General features: G+C 34.9%; 1 protein-coding gene across 2 annotated transcripts in view; it reads right to left on the bottom strand.

Moving 5' to 3' along the window:
* The window catches only part of RALGAPA1 (Ral GTPase activating protein catalytic subunit alpha 1), a 131,211-nt gene that overhangs the window by 19,679 nt on the left and 98,166 nt on the right, over positions 1-13,366 (bottom strand). For both annotated transcript variants that reach the window (XM_053979599.1, XM_053979600.1), the window contains exon 38: positions 13,157-13,284. In XM_053979599.1, the coding sequence (XP_053835574.1) occupies positions 13,157-13,284 (128 nt within the window). The remainder of the gene's footprint in view (positions 1-13,156; positions 13,285-13,366) is intronic.

The raw sequence follows: 13,366 nt of genomic DNA, 5'->3' as shown, positions 1-13,366 counted from the left end.
GAATGTATATGAAAAACAAGTAACAGACCAAGACTGTAGAATTTAAGCAAGCCTAAAATGTATTATCTAACATATTTAATGACATTCTTTTTTAACTCAAGCTGTAATTGCAAAGGGCTTTTTAAGGCAATTTCTTAGGTATATTTCTTCATTAAGAAAATAAGGGACTATATAACAGATAAATTTATACAAACTAATTCCGTCATTCCAAATATTGCAATTTGTTTCCAAAACATAGTTGCATCATCCTTTGAATAAATACAATGAAAATTGCTTTGAAGTTTTTATACTATTGAACAGTTAAATAAATATGTGATAAATTAAATGTTATCAGGCATTTTTGCCATTTGGAGGACATTTTTTATTTAAGATTGCTTATCTTACAGTTAAAGGATATAATTTACATTATAGATACTCCATGGTTATATGGTAAAAAGTCCTGCAAGGTAAGTGTAGGCTAGGTAAAGTTGCAGCCATTGAGTGTTTCCAAGTAAATGGTATTGTTTTCTGCCTAGTTTACCAACACACTACATATTGATAGGCATTGACTTTATCTGAATTTATGTAAGAATCTTAATTTTTACAGTGTGTGTGGTTTCAAAATTGCTAAATTACTGCACGAAATTCTACTTGATGCTTACATTTTCATTAAAAAACTCAACACATTTAACATTCTGCAAAACTGTCCTTCTAGGAAAATCCTTGATGCATTGTTTACTTTTATGCTGTTCCACAAAATCTTACAGCTCACTAAATTCATCAGTGGTTTCTAACATCTTCTAGGAAGAAAATGCTGTGATTCATCAGTGCAGACAAAGCTGGGCTTTAATCCATTTCTATAACCATATTGCCAAGTCTATATTGTTTACATTGCGTCTCAATTAAGAGACAGGCAGGACACCTGGTACTTCTTTATCTAAGTCCCACGGGCTGCCAGATGACTCAAAATCCATAACAGGTGCTAAGGCAGTGTGAGTGGAGCACCATTAACACAAGCTGGAATTGGATAAAATTTGGACTACGCTTAACCACTTAAAACACTCAATTATGAAACTAAAAATGTAACCACTCTGCACCAAGGTCCTTTACAGAAAGCTTATAAAGATATGTAGAATTAAAGTGCAAGTGAACTGAACCAAAAATAAATTTTAATTTCAGTATATTCTTTAGCATATAAACTACATAAAAACTAATTATATTAAAAAGTTTGGGTTCTTTTTAAGATAGTAATAAAAAAATATACTTTACTGAATTAACTAATTCTGTTCATCTGCTTAGGCAGCAAAAATGACAAAAATTATGCTCAGATTTCTTGGAATTTCAAAATTAAGGGAAAAAATATCTGAATTAAGATTACTTATTCAATTCTTCAACTCCATAGAACCCAGAAGTTATTTTATTTTAAGGACTTTGGCAAATAGGAACATCTTATGGAAGGATTCAAAAACCAACAAAGGTTCAAGTGAAAACTTGTATGATAAAAGTTACTCATTTACACCAAAAAATCCCACTGCAGATGCCTTTTCAGCACTTTTTCATCTAAGGTGACTGAACTACATATTAAGCTTAGACTCTGACAGAACACACTGCATGAGAGAAAAAATGAGTATCAGAAATTTTACAGTGGACAATTACTTAAGAACTATCTGTATCTAAATGTGCAGTAATCCAATTAAGTTTCTATTTAATATTGTAATTATCAAGAACACAATATAGTGATTTTATTACCAGAGTAAGCAGCTACAAAGTACAGTAAACTGTCATTTAAGACAGTGTCAGAGTATCTATGATAAGCAGCACATTGGCTTAAACTAATGCACTATATGCCTCTAGGGAACAAAAGGCTCAGAGACTGGGGTTTAACATCAGAATCTATCCATTAATCTTGACTTAAATATAATCTACTCTGCAGTAAGAAGAAGAATGGGCATTCAATGAATTATCTGCTTGAAATATAGCAGGAGCATACTAATACTAACGTATAGCAGAAAGCATCAGTTTTGGTACCATTTATAGTGTATTGTTGGTTCTACCAACCCTGAACTGCATTTTAGCATGAAGTTAAAAAGTCAGATCAAATGGCTACCATGATGGGAAGGACGAATACCTCAGCACAACTTTGCCTGGGTTTTTAGAAGAATAATGATAGTATTTAAAAATACTACACTCATCCATGTTTTAGTAACAGGCTATGGACGTGAAAACAAAATAGTGAAGAAAACAAGGCTGAAGCCCATATGCAGGCAGAATTCCCACTCCAACTTACAGGGAGCATTTGTCTTACTAATGTATCCAAGATGGGAATCAATGAATCCATAAGGTATGTTGTGCTAATTGTTTTGAAGCCCATTACAGCTGCCACTGCTTTAGGCTCTCTCTGGAGTGATGGAGCACTGCTCCTGTGGTCACCTGGCAGCTGTGGGTTTGCAGGAGGCAGCAGGGGAGGTGCAGGACCACCGGCCATGGGACTGAAATTTAGTAAAGCTGTTGTACCAAACATACCAACAAAAGATGTTAAGGTTTGGGCTGAAGTGATGACTGCAACAAATGAGGAAAACCATAGGCCAGAGGGGAACTGCAACCCCACAAACTAACTCCTGATGTTGGGAGAGGAATTCATCCTCATTCTACAATCTGGCATTACATCAGTTTTAACTCTAGTAATTAAGATTGATAGGTGTAAAGAATACAGAAGCAAAACTAATTCTCTACTCTCTGGTATTAGCATGAATGCTTAAGCTCACTGTTTTCATGCATTCAAGTATTTAAATTTCTACTTTAAATACCTTCTCTGCATATACAGACATATTATTTGATGAGAAAAACAGCAAATGCATTTTCATGAAGAAATCACTCCAAACTGCAAAATTCCAAATAAAAATTATATTAAATACTCTCCAGTAAAAAGACTACACATACAGGTATGTATTCATTTTCCATACCACACTACTAGTAACAAAGGAAACTTCTCTAATGAGAAATTCTGTCATTAACTCCAATCTGTACTTTGATGAACTTTACAACTACCTTTTAGAAATTTTATAGTTGATGAGAATGTTTTCTCTTTATCTTGGGTTGCTGCACTACCAGTAGCAGATAATCTACTTATAAGCCTCTTTGGAGAGCTTAAGTCAATTTTAAGAATGATTTTAAAAACTCAAAGTCAGGCTTCCATTTAAATGAAGGAAACAAATATTAATTTTCAGTTATTTCCCTTTTTATTAATATTTTGAACAGCAATTAGCAAAGTAGCTAATCGCTCTCCTCCCTAATGCCGTCAAGCTGTTGAGAGCAGTCTGCAGCACTACAATGGTACTATTGTGAACACAGCCTGGGCTTCCTTCCCACAGAGAGTTAAGTGGGCAGTTCCTGCTGCCCATGATTGGTGTCCAGTGAAACAATACTTAAGAGCCAGGTTTTATCAGTTCCACGCCAAAGAAGTAAAGCCAGGGAACCCAAGCCTTCATATCATGCTGAACCATATGCCAACCCTGCTGGCCCCTAAGGTTTATCACTAGGAATCAGGATCCATCATGTCCCCTGTGAAATTTCACTTCACATACCTTCTGTGAAGTGCATGGCTTTGCTGAAAACTGACCTTTTTCCACAATTGGCATGAACAGATGGATGGTAACTATGGTTTAGCAAGCTGAAATTAAACGATTTTCTAATAGCATGCATTCTTCTGTGTTTGGGAGGAGAAGCATTCAGAAGGAGATAGATGTATTTGTGACCCATGGATTTATTCAGCTGCAGCTAATCGGCAATTAAACTATTTTCTCGATGTCTAGAAAAGTATATTGAGATTAATTTGATTGGCCAGGCTATGATTAGGACTCACGTCCTTCGGATTGCCATATGGTAACTCCAATTACTGTAACACTAACTTTTAATCCTTGCTTTATGTTAGCTTATTCCATTTTTCTACTACATGGCAAATACAGAATAAACGATAATATTTTTTGTTATAATGTTGACACTGGTAAATATTTTTACATGAAGTGCATTCCATCTCCGGCTAGATATTTCCACATACCGCTAGATGTTATATACGAGCCCTTTTTCAGTAACTGAAATACAGACCTGTAGGAGGATGAAGCCAACCAATGTGCTAGTTTCTATTAATCTATTTTTTTTTTTTTGTACCTATGATCTTCTAATCCCTCTGTTGGCACAGGAAAGCATGCCCCAACTGTTTTGATTACCATATGCAGAATGATGCAGAAACAGTTTGCCAATATCTTATTCAACTCACCCCAAAACATCACTCTTATCTCAAAACCGTTACGTTTTGCCAGTTTTGGTTGTTATAAATAATCTCCCACACTTCCCACCAATTTAAATATCAGAATCAACCATATGGAATGCCACTTACTTATTTTTATATATACATGGCTTTTAGTGTTTTAAAATACAAGCCTTGCAAGTTGTTTGCACATCCCTTATCTGTTATGAATTTATGAAAAGAAAAGGATTAAACCAATACACAATGCTGTTTTTTGCAATGTAAAACCAGGGCTTAAATAGTTTAAACTTATTTCTTTACATCTTAGGAATGTCAGGAAAAATTGTTTTATCTTCTATGCTTTTATTCACAGACTTCTGAGAGCTATCAAAGAAATCTGTATGAATTTTAACACCTTAAGGGGGCAAGAGTCTTAACATTTTAACAAAGGGCTTTTGTTACCCAAAATGTTTAATTAATTAATAAGGTTAAGTAGGTATTAACAAAAAACCTGTCACTTTGTGTTACACACAAGGCAATCAACTCTGCGTAACATTGGATTAGTTTATCTTTTTCATTCCAGTTTAAGGATTTGTAGCCTTCTCCCTGCAAAATTTATTTTTTAAAAAGGGATTTATAGACTTTAAAAAAACATTTTATAATGAAAGAGTGATTCCACTACTAACTTTCAGCTAACAACATGCAAAAATTTCCTCCCTTAAAAATATGTTGTAACAAGAAAAATTCCCTTCCCTCAGGGGATCTGTACTGACATATCCAGACTCAGAAGTTCTAGAGGCTGATAAAGAGGCTGATAAAGCAGATCACTGCTTTTCAGGATAGCTCACTACCCTCCTTCTATCCTAAAACAGAATGCCACCAGCATAAGCCTACCCATATTTTTGAGAAATCAGTAGAACCAATATTTCTCCTTCAGATAAGTAAATTATATTTATGAAAGAACGTAGAAGTAAAAGAATCTAGAATATATTTTTCCAAACAGTACAAAATGATTTGAGTCTCCCCCATAAGTGTCTACAACATCAACAGAGCACTCAGGTCTTTTTAAGTGCAATTAATAGCAGAAAACAACATTACTACAGTCAATCAGTTTTGCTAACTTTATATTTTGTGTTTTTACCACTTTCAAGAGAGTCTCATGTATTTCATTACGGAAAAGTAGCTAATAAATAAAGCTGTACTGCTGACTGATATATGGTGTAGATATCTTGTGATAACAACGGCACTATTAAATACTTGTGCTTAAACTGTACCCCTTTAACATGCTTCAGGCCAGGCAGTTTCACTTTAATGCCTGCAAAGATCATGGAGCAGATCTTTCTGGGAACTATACTAAGACACACTGGGAAATAAGGTGGTGATATGAGACAGCCAACGTGGCTGTCCTAAGGACAAATCATGCACAAATTTGCTGGCCTTCTACAACAGTGTTACAGCACTGGTACATGAGCCAAGAGTAACTGATGTCATCTACCTGGATCTGTGCAAAGCACCTGACACTGACACCCTTCATCCTAAATTTGAGAGACATGGATTTGATGGATGGACCACTCGGTGGATCAGGAATTGTCTGGATGATCACACTCAAGGAGTTGTAGTCAACAATACAATGTCACACTTCAACTTACTCCTCACATTAAAAATACATGAAAACCGAGTGAAATTTTGTGAAATTATATTCACTAGATGAAAATGTAGCAGACACAGCAGCTTGCTACACACATCTGCAAGTATTTCACTAGAAGTTATTTGAAGTGTCTATATGACAAACACGAAGGCAAGAGTTTAAAAGCCTATCACAAATGTTGGCTCAATCAGCTGTCTCTAGTGGCTAAAATCTAAGGCATTTAAGTGATGCTTTGGAATTATTCATTGCAAAACAATCCTATTCTTTCAACAGGTAACTAATAAATGATGGCTGAGAACAGGCTTGCACTACCTCTGAGATCCAATTGTTACCCAGAACACTGCCTGCTTTTGCTCCCTGGTGTTGCATTTTAACCCTAATTGCATGATCAAGCCAATAAATTGGACTCAGGGGACAAAAAACCCTACAAAAGTACCTATCCTGACAAAACCAGAGGTTTCAAGAAAATGCACTTCAAACAGAACTGAGGCATGATGAGACAAGCAAAGGAGAGGTACCAAGGCTTGAAAGATAGTCATTAATACTGACAGATTACTGTAATTCTGGCTGTCAAGGTGATCGATTTAAGCAGCATATGCCAATCAATACTCTTCTCATTTACTGAGCAGCATGAGATATATAGTTAGGCAAGATGTCCCTAAGACAGGATTTCAAACCATACTTAACGAACATAAATAGCACAATTTATGCTTTGGAATCTTAGCTCTTTTTTCATTTAGCCTTTTTTTTTTTTAATTGGGCAAACTTCAACATGATGTTACATGATGTTATTCATACAGAAGTTATTTTAGATTATTCTATTACACTGCATTGCCACTGTGCCAATTCCTTTACATAAGATATTTGAAACTGTACTAATTTTCTGTATAACATATTAAAACATTAATCTTGAACATGAACATTCTTAAATGCAGCAGTTATTTAAGTACTGGGCATTTTGGGTTTTTTGGCATTAGTGGTCTGTCATTCTGAGCACTTTAGCCATTCATGGCCATACAAGTAATCTGGTATTACATCTTTCTGGTATTTTCTCAGCAATTTTCCTTACAACAGCCTCTTTTTGTTCAGAAATACTTGTGAAATCACAGGAAAATACATTAATTTGACATATTACTTCAGAGGAAAAGTAGAGTAAAGGTAAAGATATAGCTATTACAGTCATTGCATACCTACAGTGAGACACACACACAGAGACAGAATTCTATATAGATATATATAGAGATCTAATACTTTTATATTTAGGTTTCTTATAATGTGCAGAAAAACTGCTACATGATTCCTTAAAACCAAAATACCTGAAGAGTTCATTAAAACGATCATATACTTCTACACATCTTGGAAATCTTCAGTTTTTCATGTTATGTCATTGTATGCAGGCATTTAATTAATCAGTCACATTTATAATTATTAAAATAGCAAATAAGTTGTCAGCAGAACTAGGATCTGGGAGAACACCAAGAGCAATTCAAAGTACAGGAAAGTCCGAACATCACATTCTGTATCTTATGAGTCTTGCTTGAACTAGGAAAACAATTTCCACTGCTAAACAGTAAAATAGATTTCAGAAATAACTGCATTTTCTTCTGGAAAAAACAGCAGGGGTCATATGACAAACTCATCCATGTCTCTTATTTGAAATCATATCAAACAAGGCTACAACAGTAGTCATCAGGAATGGAATAAATATGCACTGAAATTCTGAAATCTGTAATTATTTGTATAAAATATATAAAGTAGTTTAAAAAAAAGAGTACCAAGCATTATTTTTAATGTTGGTAGTTTCTCACCTGTGATGACAGGAAAAAAAAAAGAGTAAGAGGTATGTTAAAATCTTATTAAATGTCCTGTATCAAAAACGTTTTGCCAGAAATACAGCAAACTTTCCAGACTCTTGGCATATGCCAGATAAAAAAAAAATTCTAAACCAGAAAAGATGAGAAGAGCAATCTTAATTTCATGCATTATTCCTTTCACTACACCAATACTATGAGAGTGAGCAACCCTTATGCCTCTTCCATTTGATACACAGTTGTCACTGATGCAGTGCCACTCTATTCACTTTTTTCCTTGGAGCTCATGCAGCTTTAAGATAGAAAACTTCCTGGAGAAAGGGAAACTGGCACTGCCAAAATCAGTGCTATCCAGTTTTAACTTCTAAGTTTCTGTACAAGTGAGAAATCTTCAAAATCTTTACAAGTTACAGTTTGAAAAATCAAATACAACAAATATTCTTAATTAAAAATGAAACAAATGTAGCCAGAAGTCTGAAGAATACCCTTTGCTCACTGTATGCCAGTAATAAAGAACACTTCACTTTTCCAGGGCCTGCCATTCTAACTTCAGGCAGGAGATGGTCAAGCAGGAACAACAAACAGCAACACTACCAGCTCTAATAAAACCCTTTCTTGGGGCAGTTGAGTATCACCTCAAGAAAAAAAGCTTTTTCTGAGTGATCAGCTTCTATTACAGGGCAAACTTTTAACAAACCACTCATAGACATTACTTTATTCATAAATAAGTTACTGCCTTTTCAGACACCATACGGGGTTAATTCTTTCCCTTTCTCTAGAAGACAACTATCAAAAGATTAGCTACAATACATGAAGTACCAACTGATTAGTCATACAATATCAAGAAAGTTAGGAGGATGTCCAATCCAATCCAATCATTCCAATTAAGATTTACTCTATAACATTTTTAGATGGAATAATTAAAGCAGGATTGTTTTTTACTATTTAAATGAATTGGTTACATGTGACAAAAAAAAAAAATCAAAACTTTGCAGATTATTAGAAAGAAGTGAAAATTATGCTATGATGATTAAGGATAAAACAGTCATGCATATTCCAGGTATTCTAAAATATCTATAAATTTCAGATTTAAAAGATGCTAAAGAGGATTTAGCTTTTTACTGTGTGTCTTAGGTAGCGTCTACAACAGGGGAATACTATGTAAGACAGAGTTTCTGAATCGCACTATCTGAAGTTTGGAATAATTGTCAACACTCCAGAATTTGTGTACAATGAAAAAAGTGGCACTTACTTTCTTCACAATTGCAATTTCACTCTTACAAGGTTTCTATCTAGTATTTGTCCTGCTTTGTTGCAATAATTGTAAAAAGTTGGATCACTGAAGGTGCCTAGTATGTCAAGATGTACCTCTTGGCATCTGGCTGACGTCTGCTGTTTATTCAGGAAGTTCAAACAAAATTTTATATGAAGCCACAATTTCTGTTGTTCCAAATACTTAGTATTGATCCATTTCCCACACATGGTTGATTCTGAATTCAGAATGTGACAAAGTGCTTGGTCTGAGACATGAGCCATGAATAAAACTCTTCATATCAAGAATTTCAATGCAATTCACTAAGTAAAGAGTATTTAACAATCCCTAAATATTGTCCTTCTTATTCTACATCATAGTGAAAACGACTGTTCTCAACATTTAGTCCCATTATTACACCTTCATTTTTGAGTTTTAGAAGTTTTCCCAACATATGTGCAGCATGAGCATACTCAGGAGATACGCATACATTTCTTAAGACAATGGCAACTGCAATGAGGAGAAGAAATACATCAGCTATGAGACAGAGAGGGGGTTACTGCTGCTTCATTAGCAAGACACCACGAGTATTTTGTGCTTCTGTGTGTATGTATGCCACCTCTTCCTGAGTGAGTATTCATACAAGAGAGCCAGGCTACCAAAAATTACTGGGGACCAAAGAATCCTTGAAGGAGAAACTAAAGCAAATTCCACACACCACTGTAAAAACTCCACCCAAAATAGCAATATTCTCTTCACACAGCTGCAGCAATGAGTGTGTCAAGAATCAAAAAAATCAGGACACCTGCCATGCATGACTAATGTTTGCTGATAAATTTAGTAAATTTTTAATCTTAGAACATGATAATATGGAAATATATAGTATCCTGAGCAAAGAATAAAACCACAGAGCAGATAAAACCTTTAAAATCATTAACCAAATAAAATCTTTAAAGTGTTTTGCTATCTAAGTATGCTATCAGAAATGTCAAAATAACGTCAGAAAGAGGAAGGTGATTGACAGAATATGTCAGTCTCAGAAACACATACTCCAAGATGGAGAAGACTGTAAGAGGGAGATGACCAGAATTTCTGGTATCCATGCAACCATTATTATAGCATTCACACATACTGCCATTGCCACACTGTGATTAACAGACCCGTGCATTAAGGAAAAGGTTGCAATCAGGTTACGTGAAGAGGACTGAATATCCCTGCTGATTGCAAATGACAGCTGATTTTTTCAGTCAGGTCTGCACTTAGAAAATGCACTGTCTCAGAGGGTAGATAAGCTCTCCTTAGAAGTAGGAGGGCCAAACTCAGTGCCAATTTTTCCCCATCTCATACACAAGCAAATCAACAGAGTCTTAGTTTAATTAAGAGCTTACAGTGATCCATCACCACAAGATCTACAATGTGATGTTATAAATATTCTTCAAAAATGGATAAGCACAGGCCTACATATATATCGTTAGCTCTCTATTAAGTCAAAAAGTGCCCACCAAGTATTACACACTACCAGAAAACAAAGCACATACCTGCAGGCAGAGAGACATCCATACACTCATGCTGGCTTTGAAATTAACTACTTCTGCTGGTCTACTACTGTAAAAAGAAAGGCTAATACAGAAATGTAGTGCCTGACATCTGTTTTCTTTGACAAGTCTCAAGCACTCTTGTGCCCTTGGCATCCACATTCAACTGGATATCTATTAACCATCATCCAAATTCCTAATAAACTAACACTGCTCAGTATATTAGAGATTCGTAAGTAAGTAAATGAAGATCAGTTTCAAGAACATCACTTCAGGATTCTCTTTCACTGACACTGTTATGGTCCTGGACTTGTGGAAATCCTTGATCATCAGATTCACTTTTCCATTTCCTGTACTTTCTGAAAAATAGCACTTTTGTTCCCTTTTTCCTCCCTCTTCAAATGTATTGTTTTCACCACTCTGAGCCCTCTTTTTCTTTGCTGCAGAAATATTCCAACAGAAGGAAAGGCCAGATTAGTGAATCCTGTCTGTCTTCCACAAGAGACATTAATTCCGGTAGTGTCTCCAGAAAAGCTACTTAACCACAGACCATAAAATGTGCCTGTTCCTCACATCCTTTACTCTATTACAAACTTAAAAGCCAAAAGTGAACTGCTGCAGCCATAGCTAAAATATCCCAGAGGAAAAAAAGCAGGAGACAATACAGTCCTTGACGTCTTCAACTCCCTGCTGTCACAGGAACATAATTAGATTCAACTTTCAAATGTTCCTAGATAACAGACCATGTCCATGTTACAGGAAACATCCACCACTCTTAGCTATTCTTGTGTGAGGGAAATTCCTTCTTGACCTCAAGTCTGGCCATGGGTTGAACACCAAGAGCATGTCCATGACATTTTTAATCAGGAGGTTTTTATACCACTGAGACTTACACCAGACTTTGAAGTTTAGCATTTTTTGCTGTTCTCTACTGACACAACTGATTCCATCAGAGCCTAATTCAAGCTAGGAAAGTATGTAGAGCTTTTTTTTAATTTCACACCAAGCAAACAGGTTTTAAAGAACTTCCCACAACCCCATTTTAATTTTTAGATTACTATGCTGAACAGTAAATATAAGACACTCCAAACCAGACGGAAAAAGAATTCTACTGATTGTGGCAACAACTGACAACTTAAGAAAGGCACCCTTTAATATCAGTGTCCAGTCAACTGGTACTTTTTAAGCTTACCAAGTGATGACATGAAACCTACCAACCAATGCTATCTAAAATCAAATACACATAATGCTTCCCACTTATTATGCTAACCATTCCAGGAGACATATTATCAGCATTTTAATGGAGTCCACATTATGTCATAAATGACATGCTGTGCTCTGATGCATACTAAAAAGTACAATTTGGAAAACTGAATTAAAAATGCAGTGCACAACTCCATGGAACTGGCCAATTCCTAGACATTGAGCTGGTAAGCTATGTCCAAGGAATGTAATAAACCTTTTCATATTCTGTAAAGTTTAAACATACAAGTCTGTGGGTTTTTTTTGGTACTGGAAGTTTATGATTTCAAAGTAAATTGTTTTCCAATTGCTCATCGCTATACATCAATATAATGCTCTAAACCATCACTTTTGATGGTTGATGATGATAATGATAATACATTTTAAATTCTTTGACTAAACTACTTGAGTAATGACAGAAAGATCGGACCTTTCCAAACATGAAAATACAATGAATCAACATGTGTCATCTACAGAAATGGCACAAACATCACTTAATGTGATCACATAAAACACATCCATCATTCATCCCTAAATCCATTTCATCATATCTAATCCAAAACTCTGCAAGTATTAACAGTCAGTCACAGAAAAAATAGTGTTTTAGCAACAGCCTATCACATGACAAGAACTAGTATTTACAGCTTGGTTAGAAATTAAAAACAGAATTCTTTTGGATCAAAATTTAAACTTATCTTTCAGTTTATGAAATTCAGAAATTTGTTGATGATTTAACTAACATGATGATTTTAACTTGTTGATCTAACTAACAGAACGCAATCTAAAGTACGGAAAAGGGGTATAAGTGACTGACTTACCTTATGTTTTTTAATTTATGGTTGATATCTATTCTTCCAAGAGCAGCTCCTCCAAAACATACAATTTCAGTTCCAACAACAAAACCAGAAAAGATGCAGCCTTTTCTGACACATTTACAAAGATACTAACATGATTTTGAGATCAACTTTGTGTTCTGAGCTGAGTAACAAAATCTGTGTGACGGAAATTTCATAAACTTCTCACCTTGAAGAAAAGCAGCATTATTGGAACTAGAAAATAAAACTAAGTCACACTAATACTGGATAAATACTTAATATCTTAAGGAAAGAAAGATTATTAACATCATGGTATTGCTATTTTAGAAAGACTATTCACAAAACGGTCATTAAAATAATTTTGTTAACAAAAAATGACAAGTCTGTGCTACAAAACATTAGTAAACAAGCAATTTTTCAGCACTTCATCTATTGTTTATTTAATTTTAAAAATCTGGTCTTCATCTGAATGCTCTTCTATGGTTTTAAGTTCCCTAAAGGCAACATCACCGTTAAAAAAAAATTCCCTATATTAATCTGAAAAAAAGAAAAAAATGCCATGAATATCATATCTGTAGAACTGCAAGGGAATGTATATGCCTTGGAAACCATTTGAGTGAAAGGATACAAGTTTTGGTATAATGGGATTAATGATTTCAACGCACGGCTTGCATTTATAGCTGTTGCGCGAACCATAATAGGCAGAATTTTTCCATTCACAATAGCACCATCAAAGAGTGGACCAAAAAATGGAACCTGAATAAAAAATTAAGAAGTTCAACATAAAGCAAGACAAGATCATAGCTATAACAATTAGCAATCAACATTAACAATTGAG

Source organism: Vidua macroura, chromosome 6 (assembly GCF_024509145.1).
Source record: "Vidua macroura isolate BioBank_ID:100142 chromosome 6, ASM2450914v1, whole genome shotgun sequence".
Lineage (NCBI taxonomy): Eukaryota > Metazoa > Chordata > Aves > Passeriformes > Viduidae > Vidua > Vidua macroura.
Note: the sequence above shows the minus strand (reverse complement) of the source record. Positions and strands in the feature narration are given on the sequence as shown.